Here is a 16,675-nt window from a genome sequence, read left to right on the forward strand (position 1 = left end):
CTTTCACTACAATAAACGAAGTGAAAATGAAAGTGAAGCAAAAGGTTACCTCATCAGCAATCTTGGGAAGTTCAGGCATATCACCAGTTGGCTCCACCACTTGTGGGGATTTTATCTTATCTGGGCGAGAAAACTCTGTCACAACAGGCAGGCCCATGGGAGCCTCTGCATAATTCAAGAAGCAACGAATTAGAAACCAGTAGCACAAGCAAAGATAGAACATCAAAATATGTATTACCTTCTGGTTCGACATTTGGGGGGTCGGCGCCCTGGGAAGAAGGTGCCCCTTCTACTGGTTGTGATGAAGATTTTGGGACTAAGGGTTTCTCTTTAAGCATAGTCCCTTCATCAACTGATTTGGATGAAACAGCTTCAGCAGAAGATGATGAAGCAGGAGTTGCCAAAACCAAAGCCTTTGAAGGAGAGACTGAACTTTTCTGAGAAATTTAGGTAAATCATTAGTATATAGAAAAGTATGTTTGTGAATAAACAAATTCAATTACCTTTCTCCTAAGAATGAGAGGAGCGTCATCATCATCATCATTATCATCCCGCAAAATGGGAAATGTTGAAACTGGTCGTTTGCGGCTTAAGGCGCCTTTAGCTGCAGTAGCCTTGGCAGGTGGAGAAGCAGATGGACGGATAGGATGTTTAGCGCGAGCAGGGGAGGAAGGATTCTTGATGGACACAGGGGTGACCAAAGTAGGAGAAGTAGAGGAAGTGTCTGGCTGATCCAGTAAATGGAAGGCATGATTAGCATCAGTTGCAAACAATCTGCGTTTTACTGATGGTCAGAGCTGTTCAAAAAGAGGATGGACGGCACAACTAGAATTGAAAGGGGCTAATGAAAACTTGCTCATTAAAAGAATGTTGTGAGCATCTACAGCTTGTGCTTCTGCCTTATTAATAGTGTGAAAACGATCTGTCAAATTTTTGGAGTAGCAAGGAGGAATAGGCCAAGTTTGGCCAAAACCAAGTTGGCGAACAAAAAATTGGGGAGCATATATTTCAACCCCAGCCTTGGTATTGGTTCCAGTTAAAATATCGTGGAACAATTTCCTCCCAGTCAAAAACTAAACCCAAACAAGCAGAGAGGCGTTCGCACTGTTCAGAGTGGATGGAGGTTGCATGTAATCTGGAGTCAAGTGAGTAGGAAAAGGAAAGAAGGAAGGAATCGAATTTAAGGTATAAAAGAGTGAAAAAATGTCCCTACTGGACATATTTACAGGGTTCAATGGGTTAATGGCTAGCCCATAGCAGCTAGCAGTACGAAGGGAAATAGATAGAGCACTAAGTGGTGGAAAGTATGCTCTCAACCACAGTTGAGTGAATCAAAGGGGCTCACTGCCAGTGGGAGATACACCATTCTTCGGTTGAGATTGAAAGGAAGTCATGCCTCTATAAAAGGCAGCTAAAAAGAAAGAACATAAGTTGAAAGGCCTACCATGCTTCAATTCATGCACTATGGGTAAGTAGCTCATAGAAGGTTTCATACTTGGCATGCAGAGAATATATTTATAGAGTCAAATTTGAAGAAATGCCACACGCTCAGTATGGGAAGGTTCAGCGCTTGAATGATTATAAAAGCCTTGCATGCTTGAATAGGATTCAGTAAGTTTCCTGTCAAATTTCGAGCCAACACTAGAAATCAAGATACCAGGAAAGATGGTATTACCCAAAGGCGAAAGATTTACTAGGGCTCTAACGTCCCTTAAAGTAATAGACATGGGATCAAGAGGGAAAACGAAGGTATTATATTCAAAAGACCAAAAACTCAAAGCAATCGAAAAAAGGACTGAGTCAAAAATTGGGGGTTGAAGAGCGATTTCTAATAAGTCTGAAATCTTAGCACGATAAAAAATCGCCTTGGTAAGGCCATGATTCACAAGACGTGCATGTCATCTACGAAAAATAACATCAGCTTTGGGCCAAGTGCGAATACCTTTTTCGCGAATCGACCTCAATGGCAGAGAGTTCAGGAACGGAGAGTTTTAAGTGCAAGGAACAGCTGGCTCATCGCCACTTGTCCAACGGCTTCAACATTATTGAATGATGGACCCAGATAGAATTCATTGAGGTTAGCATTAGCTTGTGCAAGGAAGTTTGGATTTACATACGGCCTAGTAAGGATTTTCTGGAAATCTTCGAAACTAAAAGAATCATCAGATTGAGTTTGCGAAGTCGCCATTGGGTGCAAAGTACAGTTTTGTTAAGATTTGCCTAAGAAACGTAGTAGAGAAGCAAGAAGATGAACAGTAAAATAGTGAGGAGGAAGTGCGAAATATAGAAACGTGGTTTAGTGGTGCAATGAAATGACGTGTCTTTTGGGTTTATAAGGATTTGTAACGTTGCACCTTTTCAGGCTATAGAAGGAAATAATGATTAAAATTCTTGGGAATTTCAAATGTTGCTGGAAAATACAAAGTGAATATGGCAAAGATTAATAATTTGTATTAATTCTGCCATATTGGAGGGTAATTGTTGACACACTAAAAGTGCAGCCCAAATCAAATAAGCCAAAGAGTGAAACCCAATTGGGGAGTCCAGGATAAAGGTCCAAACAGGATTATTGATGAATGCAGTGGAAGCCCACGAACACAGTAACATTATCTCCCAAACTTGCAAGACGCCCAGAATCTGAGCGAATGGAGTGCCTTACGGTCGCTCAGAGCGATGACCCCGTTCTCGCCCAAACTTTCGAATCGCTCAGGATCTTAGCAAATATAAAATATTATCGTTATTTAGAGTAGCAGTTATTGAGTAATCTTATTACATTCCACGATTCAAGGAGCCCAGTTGAAGGCGGTTGAATGACAAAGAGTAATAGCAGCAGTTAGAGACGTCAGTTACATGACAAGTTAGCCACCATAAAGAAAGTGAGTAGTTATAAAGCAATCAAGCAATTTCCAAGCGGTTTGTCACAAGGAAATCATCAATGGAATATAAAAAGGAATAAAAGACATAGAGAAGAAGAAGGAATCAAACACTCTCAAACAGAGAATATGTAATTTTAATTTCTTAGCTTAAATTTAAACATTTTTTTAGTACTCGTGTGCTTGCGCCCCTTGGAGGCATTCTGTTTATTTCCAATTGTAAATCATCGCCAATAAAAGATCCCTTTTTGGGATTTTGTTTCAAGAGGTCTGTTCTTTACACAATCATCTGATCCTTTTTTTAATTGTTAGCAACTACCCGCGCGAACCAATTATCAAATAGATAAGTTTTTACCTCAGTCTACCCATTAATGTCTCTATTATTCAGCTTGGAGCATGTTTGACTTGCCTTAAAAGACAAGAAAGAAATGAGAAAAAAAATTGGCTTATTATCAAAATTATACTTTTGAAATAAGCAGTTTTCTGAAAGTAAGTAAATCCAAACATGCTAAGTATCCGAGTACCCCTTGGTGAAGTGAAATTGCATGGATGATTCATATATTAAAATTAAGAATAATTCCTAAGCAATTGAAAAATCCATCATTTTCTTGAAAGACTTTCATACGTTGCTTGAGTTATGGAATTCTTGTGGACAGACGTAATTGATAACAACTTTAATATTGAAATAAGTATATCACTATAAGATAATTTCACGTTACATCAATATCCATTGATATGTGAAATGTTAATGACTCGATAGAATATTGTCAAAAATAAGAGAGGTGAATTAAAAATAACGTGGTTTATAATCATTTTTAAAGTCTAGTTTGTTTAAATATTTTTAAAAAATGACGCAAATTTTATTTTTTTTCAAAGAATAAATCTCATAGCTTTTGGAAATGAGCAACCAGATCCCTGCGTAATAGGATCCCATCCATCCAGTCATCCAACAACGGATATCAATAACAAATTTATTAAGAAAATTAAGCCTCTGTTGGATATAGATTAAAATCAAATTTTTTAGTAGATTTTGATCGAAGTTGAAAAAATGAGTGGTTGAAAAGTTGTAGACCAATGAAATGTATGATTAAAAATTAATTATTGACTTTGATTTGAGATTAAAATCAAAATTTTTTATTAGAATCAAACAGGGGCTAAATATTATTTGTTTATAAATATTTTTTTTTTATTTTGTTCGATTCTCCATTAAGGATCAATACTTGGATTAGAATCGTCGATTCTTGATACAAAGTACCTACAACAATCTTTTCTTCGATGTAACGGATTCGAACTATGGTATGAACTTTGGCTGTTGCCCTAAACGGACTTTAATTGCAACATAGGAGATATAAATTGTGTTTGTTGGTGTCATTTTATGCTATGCTGCTGTTGCTGTCTCCTTTTTCTAATTAGATAAAAAAATGGCATGAATAGCTAATTGCAATAGGGAATGATTTTACTAATTCTAAATACACTTTTAAACTTTATCTTGGGTGGGTATAAATTGGACAACCATACATTATAGCAAAAGTTGGGGGGGGGGGGGGGGGGGGGGGGGGGGGGGGGGGGGGGGGGGGGGGGGGGGGGGGGGGGGGGGGGGGGGGGGGGGGGGGGGGGGGGGGGGGGGGGGGGGGGGGGAAGTGACCGCATCCGGATTTATCCAGGTGACGAATCAGGAAGGAAAGCCGCCACTCAGGATTAGTCAGGCGAAGCTCAGGCACTTGAGTAAAAAAAAAAAAAAAGAGGGAGTTGAAAAATGCATTCCTTTTCAAATTTCTAAGAAATGCCTCATTTTCATTGTTTACAATTTACCACTTTATTATTATTATTTTATTAAAAAATACCTAATTTGCATTTAAAACTAATATTTCATCATTTCATCTCTAATTAATAATTTTAATTTCAAAGCAACATTTTGACGTGGATAACATAAAAATCTCTTTTTGTTCGACCAACACAATTGAAGTATCAATACCTTGAGTAGCTCCACATCATTCCACGTTACAACCCATCCACTTTCAGTTTAGTCAACTTGTTACTTGCAAGATAGGAAAATTCTGCTCAAACAGGGGCCTGTCTTAGCCCCTCGACCCCTGATCTGATCTGAAATTCAGATATCCCCTGTTAGTGTAGTGTCTCTTTGCAAGATAACACATATGTTACTTGTAGGTTAACATATGCTATCTATTACTTCTGATCTGAAATTCAGATCGCCCCTGTTAGTGTAGTGTATCTCTGCATGATAACACACGTTACTTGTAGGTTAACATATGTTATCTATTACTTCTCAAACCTTACACCATTTCCCATCATCACAGTCACCATATGCTTCATTTACATCACAACCTGCTTAATTTCAATTTGGTTTATATAAATTTGTTACTTCTAAAATAACACATTCTTTATTTGTAGGAGTAAAAGAGTGTTATTTTATTATTCTAGCCTCAAATCATAACATCGCTTTACGATGACCATATTGCACCATCTCCTCTAAGATAATTAAATTAGTTAAACGGTGGTAAGATTAAGTAGTAGGGTATATTTCATTCTTTTGAAAGAGAGAGATTAAAAAAAAATGGAGTAAATGATGTAATTTCTCCATTAACCTAATTGAAAATGGTCAATAATATTAATTGGTGGATCAAGGCAAAGGATAAGTAGCACAAAATTTCCTTACCTTTCAATATTATTTTGTAAAATGTTTATAATTCAAATTGTTTATAAACACTTCTCAGACATGTTTATCGTAGTAGCCAAACTGAAATATCATGGCCAGAAGTCCGGTCTAACGTGTTTCAAACTTAAGATCCTTGACATAAAAATAATTATAGAAATTAAATTATGAGAAATTTGAAAATAGAAAGAAATGGGAGAAAAATGAGCTTCCATAGATTGAGTTCTTGGGAGGTCCCATTTTGGTGGAACTGCTGCTGAATTTAAGAAGAGGGATGAGAGCAAATGGAAGTTCAAAAGAAAGTGTCATATGCAGAAAAATCCATTCAAAATAAAACTGATTCAATAATCCGATTATAACTGGAATATATAAAAATTTCAAAACAATTAAGTAAAAAATAAGCACTAACCGATGCGATGATGATCGGTCGACCTGATCCTAATTCTCCACCAATAATCGAGACTTTAAGACTAGGTATGATAGCAATGCACCTAGTCATTAAGTTTCGAATCCATGCCTTCATCTTCAGATCCAAGAAACCTTATTCCATCGATATTTATGTTATCTATCACTTCTCAAACCTCACACCATTTCCCATCATCAGAGTCATCATATGCTTCGTTGACATCACAGCCTGCTTAATTTCAATTTGGTTTATATAAATTTGTTACTTCTAAAATGACACATTCTTTATTTGTAGAGTAAAAGTGTATTATTTTATCATTCTAGCCTCAAATCCTGACGTCACCCTTCAATGACCATATTGCACCATCTCCTCTAAGATAATTAAGTTGGTTAAAGGGTAGTAAGATTAAGAAATATGGTATATTTCAATCTTTTGAGAGAGAGAGAGAGAGAGAGGAGTAAATGATGTAATTTCTCCATTAACCTAATTAAAAATGGTCAATAATATTAATTGGTGGATCAAGGCAAGGGTAATTAGTACAAAATTTTCTTACCTTTCAATGTTATTGTGTAAAATGTTTCTACCTTTCATTTTTTGATTTTTTAACCCCTACATTCACCTTTCATTGCAGAAATCATCTTTTTCATTTAATTTTCTCATGTAAAATGACAAATATATCGTCATATTTAAATAAAATATTAAAAAAGAGAGAAATTTTTTTAAAAAAATTGCAATCATATTCCCTAACTTTTAAAAAGTGCACTTGGGTCCAAATAAATTATTAAAAGGGTAATTAGCACAAAACATCTCTACTTTTCAATATTGTGCAAAACGTTTTTACCTTTCTTTTTTTAACAATCTTATTCTTATTTTCACATTTTATTTCGAAATTCATCATTTTCATCCATTTCTCAATTAAAAGCAGTAAAATAGTAAATATACCCCTATTTTAAATAAAACAAAAATAAAGAAAAGAAAAATTGTAATCATACTACCAAATTTTTCAAAAAAGTACAGTTAAATTTCAAATAAATAATTAAAAAATAAAAGTTTAAAAAATCACTTTCCTTTTTAATTAATTATTAGGAATTTATTTGTACTTTTTTGAAAATTTTGTGAGTGTAGTTGTAATTTGTTCTTTAGTTTTTCAATTTAAAGAGGAGGGTATATTTGTTATTTTACAGCTTTTAATTGAGAAAATTGATAAAAATAATGATTTTCGCAATGAAATTTGAAAAATAAGGGTGAAAATATCAAAAAAATTAAAGGTAAGGACGTTGTGCTAACTACCATTTTAATAATTTATTTGGACCAATTTACGCTTTTTTTAAAAATAAAAATAAAAATTGGGCAGTATGATTGCAATTGTTAATTAATTTTTTTCTTTTTTTGTTTTATTTAAATATGAAGGTATATTTGTCATTTTACATAAGAAATTGGATGAAAATAATGATTTCCGTAATAAAGAGTGAAGGTAGGGGTGAAAATGCTAAATAATGAAAAGTATGGACATTTTGTGCTAATTATCCATCAAGGTAACATAGTAGAATTCCTTCTATACAATTTGATTACCGCGATATTTAATAAAGAGAGTTTGAAACCTCAATTATTATACTATATATAAATGTGATGAATAGATGAAGAATCCACCCCCTCCCCCACCCAACCAAATATTTGATGTTATAATTTGTAGAATAGTATTTTTTTTTTTTTAAGAATGTGTGGTTGAAAAAGAAGAAAAAACTTTTGATTTATGTGTAATATTATTTTTGTTGAAAAAAGTGTGATAAAGAAGAAGTATTGATGAACAAAGTGTGAAAAAAGGGGAATTCTTTTATTCAAGAAGAAAGTATCATACAACACATATATAAATAGAACTTTTAGCTAACTAACAGAATATTACAGCTCATTAACAGAATATTACAGCTCACTAACAATGGTTAGTTAACTGTAACTAACTCTAACAAACTTTAACTACCAACTTAATATTCCAATACCCCTCCCTTCAAGGTGGACGGTGTAAATCAGTGACGGCCATCTTGGAGAGTAATGGGAACAAAAGATGAGCTGGTAAAGGTTTAGCAAAGACGTCTGCCAACTGATGCTGAGTGCGTATTGACATGAGATTGACAGATCCTTCAGTTACTTTATCCCGAATGAAATGACAATCAATTTCGATGTGCTTTGTCCTTTCATGAAAGATAGGGTTACTAGCTATGTGAATTGCAGCTTGGTTATCACAAAAGATCAAGGTTGGAGCTGATGATGAAATCTGAAAATCTCGAAGCAACTGATGAATCCAAACAACTTCACTAGCTGTGGAGGCCAATGCACGGTATTCTGCTTCAGCGGATGATCTGGACACTGTTTGCTACTTTTTAGTTTTCCAAGAGATTAAGGAGTCCCCAAGGAATACACAAAAACCTGTGACAGATTTTCTTAAATCAGGACATCCTCCCTAGTTAGCATCTGCAAATGCTCGAATCTGTAAAGAAGAGGAGGCAAAAAACTTCAGCCCTTGACCTAGAGCAGCGCTGAGATATTTCAATAGATGATGTATTACATCAAGATGAGGCTGCCGTGGCTGAGAAACGAATTAACTGAGTTTGTGTACTGCAAAGGTAATATCTGGTCGAGATATAGTCAAGTAAAGTAGGCGTCCAACGAGTCTTCGATACAAGAGTGCATCATCAACTAATTCACCATTGAAAGAACTAAGGCGAGTTTTAGGGTCCATTGGTAAGGTAGCCGATTTGCAACCTAGGAAGCCAGTATCTTCAAGAAACTACATCGTGTAGTTTCTTTGTGAGAGGAAGATCCCATTGTGGGATCTAGCTATTTCAAGACCAAGAAAATATTTTTAACACCCCAAGGTCTTTCAACTTGAACTGACCATGTAAGAAGGTTTTCAAGGAGTCAATTACATTGTGGTTCGGGCCTGTAATGATGATGTCGTCAACGTATACTAGCAAGGCAACAAACGTGTTCCCAGATCCTTTAGTAAACAAAGAGTAGTCTGACTTTGATTACTGAAAACCATGAAGGATAAGTACTAGGGAAAATTGTGAAAACCATTGTCGAGATGCTTGTTTAAGTCCATAGATGGACTTATGAAGTTTACAAACTAGTTGTTCTCCTTTTGCAACTTTTGTATCTACTTTAGAATAACCCAAAGGCAATTCCATATATATCTTTTCAAAAAGGTCCCCATTAAGAAATGCGTTGTTAACATCTAACTGAGTGAGATTCCATTTATGAATAGTGGTAAGAGCAAGTAGCATTTTAACTGTCACGAGCTTTGCAACAGGAGAGAATGTTTCAATAAAATCCAAGCCCTCTTGTTGGGTGTAGCCCTTGGCTACCAATCGGGCCTTATACCTATCTATGCTTCCATCAGACTTATATTTTATTTTGTATACCCATTTGTAGCCAATAGAGTATTTACTCTTAGGTAGAGTAGTGACTGTCCAAGTATTATTCTGTTCCATTACAGTCAATTCAGATGCCATTGCCTCTTTCCAATGCTGAAATTGTACAGTTTGGTGGTAAAATTGAGGTTCAAAGTTTGAGGAAACTGTTAAAAGATAATTTTTGTGCATAGAAGAGAATGCATTGTAGGAAATGGACCTGGATAAGGGATACATTGAGTTACTGTTTGGAGGAGGTGTATTTGTCAGAAGATTGCAATGAAATTCTTGCAGATTTGAGGGGGTTTTAACGATTCTATTTGACCTTCTAGGTAGGAGGGACGAGGGGTGATTAACTTGTGTTGCTTGTTCCTTAATGGAATCTCAGTTTGAGGATGGAGATGTAGAATTGGTGATAGGAAGATCAGTGGATACATGATCACTATTATTTTCATCTAGATGCATGGTAGTTGTGTTTTGAGGATGATGTTAGGGAGTTGGTTCATGGGCAATACGAGGCAAAACGACGTCAGGGAATGGGTCAATGAGATTAGTGGTATGAGTTATGGAGTGGAAGGGAAAATGATTTTCATGGAACACAACATCTCTGGAAACAACGAATGATTTTAGGGAAATGTCATACAACTTATAGCCCTTCATGCCTGGAGGATATCCCACAAAAACACGTGCTGTGGCTCGGGGGGAAAATTTATTTCTGTGAGATGGTAGTGTTGAGGCAAAACAAAGACTCTCAAACACTTTGAGAAAGTTGTAATCTACTGGATTACCCTATAATAGAGTAAAAGGGGTGTTATTTTTCAGGATTGGTGATGGAGTTCTGTTGATAAAAAACGTAGCTGTGAGTACACAATCTCCCCAGAATTGAATTGGCACTCGTGACTGAAAGAACAAAGCTTGAGCCACATTAAGAAGATGTTGATGTTTCCTTTCCACTACTGAATTTTGTTCAGGTCTTTCCACACATGCAAACTGGTGAATGACCCTTTTTTCATTGAAGTATTCTGTGAATTTTAATTCTTGGGCATTGTCGGATCTGAATTTCTTGATTGGTTTGTGGAATTAGGTTTGGATTAGAGTGAAGAACTTAGGAATGATGAAACTAACATCAGATTTCTGCCTCATAAGGTATATCTAGGTAAACCTTGTGCAATCATCAACCAAGGTAAGAAAATATCTATGACCACCATGTGTAGAAGTGTGGTATGGCCCCCCAAACATCACAATGAATCAAATCAAAAGCAGCATCAAACAAATGATTATTTGAAATAAAGGATAATCTTCTTTGTTTGGCTAAAATAGAGCAAGGAAAAATACCCTCAACATTTTGTCTATTACAATCAAACTGTAATTGATTTTTCAACAATTTCAACTTTTGAAATGACAAATGGCCAAGTCTATTGTGTCAAATTATATCAATAACATTATTGACTGTTGGAAGAAAAGAGTGTTTAACAATTTTGGAAGAATGAATTGGATCAGAATTAGCTTCAATCACATAATGGCCTGCAGTCTTTTTACCCCTGCCAATCATCTTCAATGTGTGCAAGTCCTGAATGATACATGAATTAATGAGAAACTTGACACATAAAGACGATTTCTTGGTTAAGGAGCTTTCAGATAGAAGATTGAATTTGAATTGGGGAACAAATAACACATCATTCAATACCAAGTCAGATGATAGATACACAGTTCCAATGGAATGCACAGGGATTTTAGTGTGGTTTAGCAATGTGACATACACGTTATCAATATGATTCAATGTGTGAAAATACGGAATGATTGGAATAAATGTGGCTTGTGGCACCTGAATCGACTATCCAATACTTTGATGAATTGAGTGTTGGACTCACTGAGATTGAAAAATAGGTACCTGATTCATTGGCATAATTATTATTGATCTCTGTGTCCATTTTTGTAGCCTTGAGGTGACTGCTCAGCATATTCATCAAATGCTGATATTGATCAGCATTGAGAGTTTGTATAAATCCTCCAACATTTCCTTGTGATTTATCCATGCCAATTTCAGAATCAGAAACCTGGTTAGCCAGAACATGGCCACCTGATCCAGTTTGGTTGTTCATTCCAGGTCTTTGTCTTGGTTTATATCCTAGTGGATAACTATGTAATTTGTAACATTTATCAATTGTATGTCCTGTGAATCCACAAGAGGTGTACATAGGTTTTTCCTTCTTCTAGAACCTGCTGGAATGATGTCCAACGCCAGCCTTTCTAGTATCATTTTGGACTTGAAAAGCCATGGAATCAGATCCAGGTGTTATATTAACTTTTCTCTAGTGTTCTTCTTGAGAAACAAGGGCAAAAACCTTGTTGATAGGAGGAATGGGATCCATGAGTAGTAGTTGACCTCGAACCTGAGCAAATGACTCATGGAGCCCCATCGGAAATGACATAACATATTCTATCTGATAATGCTCAGCTAGCTTTTTAGTGCCTCCACAAACACATTTTCCACATGTACACATAGGTCTATAGTTACTTAATTCTTCCCAGATTGTTTTCAGCTTAGTGAAATATGAACTGACATATGACTGACCTTGTGTATGATTCATTTGTTCTCGCCTTAGCTGGAATATGCGTGGTCCATTCCGTAGTTGAAAACGCTCCTTTAGATCCATCCAAATCTCATATGCAGATTCAGAGAATATAACACTTGCAGAAATTTCTTTAGACACAGAATTTAGAATCCATGATATAACAATGTTATTATTCTGGATCCATGAGTTGAGTATTCTCGATCATTTTCAGGTCGTAAAATAGATCCATTGATGAATCCTAACTTGTTCTTCACTAAAAGTGCAATCATCATCGATCGACTCCAGGATGCGTAATTATCCCCAACCAATTGCTGCGAAATGAGCACAAGTCCTGGGTTATCTGAGTGATGTAGATAATATGGACTGGTTCCATCATCAACTGCTGAACTTGATGATGAAGAGATATTTGACGTTAAATTTGGAATATCTGAAGCCATTACATAGAAGTTTCAAGCATAATTGAATTTCTCAGAGAAGGCGTGAATGCTCTGATACCATATTGATGAATAAAGTGTGAAAAAAGGGGAATTTTTTTATTCAAGAAGAAAGTATCGTACAACACATATATAAATAGAACTTTGAGCTAACTAACAAAATATTACAGTTCATTAACAGTTGTTAGTTAACTGTAACTAACTCTAACAAACTTTAACTACCAACTTAATATTCCAATAAGAAGGAAGAGAAAAATTTATTATAAATTTAATGGGGCTAAGTGTGTAAGAAATCATTTCAGCCTCAAAAATGGTGAGAAATCATAGAGCAATTTGTGAAGCTGTGATCAAACATGAGATAGCTCATCCCTCCGCAATTTATAGAAAGGAAAATTCGTATATGTAAAAAGAATTTGAAGGTAACGAGAATCATCAAAATTGGTCGAAAAAGATTCTCAAGAGTAATAACCATTGTTATGAAGAGATAGATCTAACCGGACGGTTTGCGGCGATTGATGGCGTCTCATTTATTATAAAATAGTGCTATATTGTTACGGGATTTGTATAGGTACTCGTGTGATAAAGTTTCAGCGACGGTTGAAAAAGGAAAAAAATTATCAATTAGGAACTGCCATTTCAATCGCTGTAAATTGTATATTCCTTTGCACCCTCTTTTGAACATCTGTCTATATATGTAAATTATTACATAATTGCTTATGTACCAATAGAATTATTTTTATAAGATAAGAGCCATCTCTGCTCATTAAAAATTTTATTGTCTATACGCTCGTTTGGTCCTCATTTTTTGAAGTGAAAATGAGTGTAATAGTAATTTTTTTAAAAAATGAATGGTAGAAAGAAAATGGAAAAATTTTCATAATATTATTTTATGAAAAATTGTTTGATTGAAAATAGGCGAGGAAAAAATGAAATAGAATTTTAAAAGAAGCGCGACCCACCTAAACCCCACTCCAGTCATGGCCTGCAACCCCTTCTTCCTCCCTCATCAACCTGGCGCCGCCACCCCTCTTCACCGCCGCCGCCACCTCCACCACCAGCCGCGTATACCCTTCCTCCAAAAACTCTACACAAACAAACTGAATAACTCATTTCCTTTCACACCGCTTCAAGAACCTTCTTATAAAAAGAATAACGACAAAAACAACAATCGACTCGGTGGAGGTGGAGGAGGAGGTGGTGGGCGTGGCGACGGTTGGAATAACAATTTCTTCAATTTCAACCAATACCCATTTTTTCTTTTTCCTTTTTACTCAAAATTTGAAAAACAACACGACCCATTTGCCTCAGCAGTTCAAGGACACATCTATTTGTTCTTAGTTTCCGCTTCTGCCTCTATAAGCTACTTCGTTTTATCGTCCTCCGAGGCGCAAGCTAAAACTACTGACAATGAGGGGATTGTGTGTGAAATCAAGGGTGGGAAGAAAGTTGAGCTCGTTCAGGATTATGAGAAGGATGAATTTATTGTTCCAAAAACAATTTGGTCGTGGGATTGGGGTTCGAGAGGGAAAAATTCGAACATCTCGAGTTTTGAGGATGTTTGGATGAAATGTAGGGAATTTGTTTTCAGTTTGATGCTTCCTGAGGGATTTCCCGCGAGTGTTACAAGTGATTATTTGGATTATTCTCTTTGGAGAGGGGTTCAGGGCATTGCATCACAGATTAGCGGTGTGCTTGCCACTCAGGTAATCAAAGTTTTACCTGCATTCGTTGTGTTATCCAAATTTGTGCGTTTGCTAAGGATTTAATGTTTAGTTGTTGTTGTGTTCAATGCATATTAAGAATTGTTGATGATTTAAGTGATGCAAGTTTTGTCAAACTATGTTCATAATCTTGGTGGATAACTAACACCATGCAAAGCAGAAACAGTGTTAATAATATGACTTAGATTTCTAGATGAATTCAATCAATTTTAGGTTACTTATGGTTGTTTAGATTTTTACAGGACTGTGTAACATTTATATGTTATTATTGCAACGTGAAGGCCAAAAATTGAACAAAATAGATGAACCTTCACAAAATGATAATTATCAAGCAAGTGAAGCTATTGATAGCTTATAAGCCTTTTTTGAGTTCTTATACATGCCTGTTACGACGAATAGAGCTTTTGAAGTCATTCTGGTGTAATTAGATAAATACAGAGCTTGATAAATTTTGCAGCTGGTAATTGCTGTTTATAATTTTAAATGTTGTCCAGTCCTTGCTTTATGCGGTTGGATTGGGGAAGGGAGCAATTCCGACTGCGGCAGCGGTGAATTGGGTTTTGAAGGATGGCATTGGTTATCTCAGTAAGATTTTGTTGTCAAAGTATGGGAGGCACTTTGATGTGAATCCAAAGGGTTGGAGGTTATTTGCAGATCTTCTAGAAAATGCTGCCTATGGAATGGAGATTTTGACCCCTGCTTTTCCACATCTCTTCGTTCCAATAGGTGCTGTTGCAGGAGCTGGAAGATCGGCAGCATCATTAATCCAGGTAACCTTAACAATCCTGATTAGGTTATAATTTGGTTTTACCTTGTTGTCAAGTCCAATAGCTCTTTTCTTCATAATCATATGATGCTCTATTGCACGCATATATATATATATATATATATTTCATAATTATGACCTATTACTCATAAATAGGCTATCTATTATACTCAGATCTATTTGCCGATTCAACTTAATATTTATGTTTTTTCTTTAGTAAGTTTCATTTGAATGTTACTCAACTTCATTATTGAACTCCACTTGACAGGCAGCTACCAGGAGTTGTTTCTATGCCGGGTTTGCTGCTCAGAGGAATTTCGCAGAGGTAGTTTTTTTCTGTTTATCTCTGCCCCTCTATTTTGAATCCATAACTTGTTCTGATACAGAAAACTTCCTAATTGTTAATAAGGTGCTTCCCAGTGCTTGTTTCACACGGTCTGTGCAAATAGTTGTGGACAGTATCTACATACCCTTGGATTCTGACGTAGTCAATTATTACAGGTGATTGCCAAAGGTGAAGCTCAAGGAATGGTGAGCAAGTCCATAGGAATTATGCTTGGCATAGGGTTAGCTAGCTGCATACAATCTTCTGTGCCTCTTGCTCTTGCTTCTTTTGGTGTGGTTACTTGGATCCACATGTTTTGCAATCTCAAGTCATATCAATCCATTCAACTAAGGACTTTAAATCCATATCGTGCAAGTATTTCCTCATCATCTCTTGTCGTTTTATTTGGGTACTACTTTGTGAAATCGTGTATAGTATTAGAATAAGCATATGGGAGGGAATCATTGGATAATATTAATGAGATCTTTATGGTTTATTGGAGCATTGTTATCAGATCGAAATATAAATTTATACACAAAATAATATTATAAAATTTGAACTCAGGATATCGAACTTAAATCACATGGATATGTTACTTGGGGATTCAATGAGTGCAGAACCTCTTGGAAGCATATTTGCTGGGAAAATTCTCCATACTCAACTTTGGATGAACTCAAAGCACGATAGGTTCAAAAAGAATCTATAAAAAATTGGCACTTCACAATTGTGAGTTTCATTGGTTAATACGGGAATCATTTAGTGTGATGAAAATGTAACTTATGCCTCTGCCCAACAAAATATTATTGAAGGCAGACATTTACTGCTAAACACAAAAAACTTCTCGAGGTTTGTCATTGTGTTTTTACCCCTACGGTATCTTTATATGGTTTACATAAACCATTCATGCTCTTTAGGTATTAGAGTCGCACACTTTGTGTTTGCTTATGTAATTAGCAAAATTAAATTTAACGTGCTTTCATATTCAATAGGTTTGGTCTTCAGCGAATATCTGCTCAGTGGTCTAGTACCTTCAGTTAGAGAGGTTAATGCTGAGGAACCACTATTTCCAGCCATCCTGGATTTGAATGTGAAGCCTGCATCTGAAGTAGGTTGATTGTTCTTTTTTTTTTTTCTTTATTATTTGCTGAATGTTGGCATGCTTAATTATTGAATTCTGAGCATTGAAGGTTTCCACAATTTGGGATGCATACAATTGAAATTGATTACCTCAGTATCAACTCTCTGATTGTGGCTTTTGCCCTCCAGGGACAAGCAGAGGTGCTATCTGCTGATGCCAAGGACGCTGCTGTTCATATTGAGCATCGTTTACGACTAGGTTCCAAGCTCTCTGATGTTCTTAAAAGCAGAGAAGACACTATTGCATTGCTCAATCTGTACAAAAATGAAGGTTATATTCTGACAGAGATTGAAGGAAGATATCACGTAAGCTAATCCATCCTTCCCCCGTCTCATTTTATTTTCCAATTCGCTCC

General features: G+C 35.9%; 1 protein-coding gene across 1 annotated transcript in view; it reads left to right on the forward strand.

The window, feature by feature from the left end:
* Positions 1-13,299: 13,299 nt before the first annotated feature.
* LOC111377164 (protein root UVB sensitive 1, chloroplastic) overlaps positions 13,300-16,675 on the forward strand; it is a 5,157-nt gene continuing 1,781 nt past the window's right edge. Inside the window, exons 1-6 of the mRNA XM_023000219.1 lie at positions 13,300-14,073; positions 14,586-14,861; positions 15,126-15,182; positions 15,359-15,557; positions 16,172-16,287; positions 16,449-16,625. Of these exons, the coding sequence (XP_022855987.1) occupies positions 13,348-14,073; positions 14,586-14,861; positions 15,126-15,182; positions 15,359-15,557; positions 16,172-16,287; positions 16,449-16,625 (1,551 nt within the window). The 5' untranslated portion in view covers positions 13,300-13,347. The remainder of the gene's footprint in view (positions 14,074-14,585; positions 14,862-15,125; positions 15,183-15,358; positions 15,558-16,171; positions 16,288-16,448; positions 16,626-16,675) is intronic.

The sequence above is a fragment of the Olea europaea genome, unplaced genomic scaffold (assembly GCF_002742605.1).
Source record: "Olea europaea var. sylvestris unplaced genomic scaffold, O_europaea_v1 scaffold1616, whole genome shotgun sequence".
Lineage (NCBI taxonomy): Eukaryota > Viridiplantae > Streptophyta > Magnoliopsida > Lamiales > Oleaceae > Olea > Olea europaea.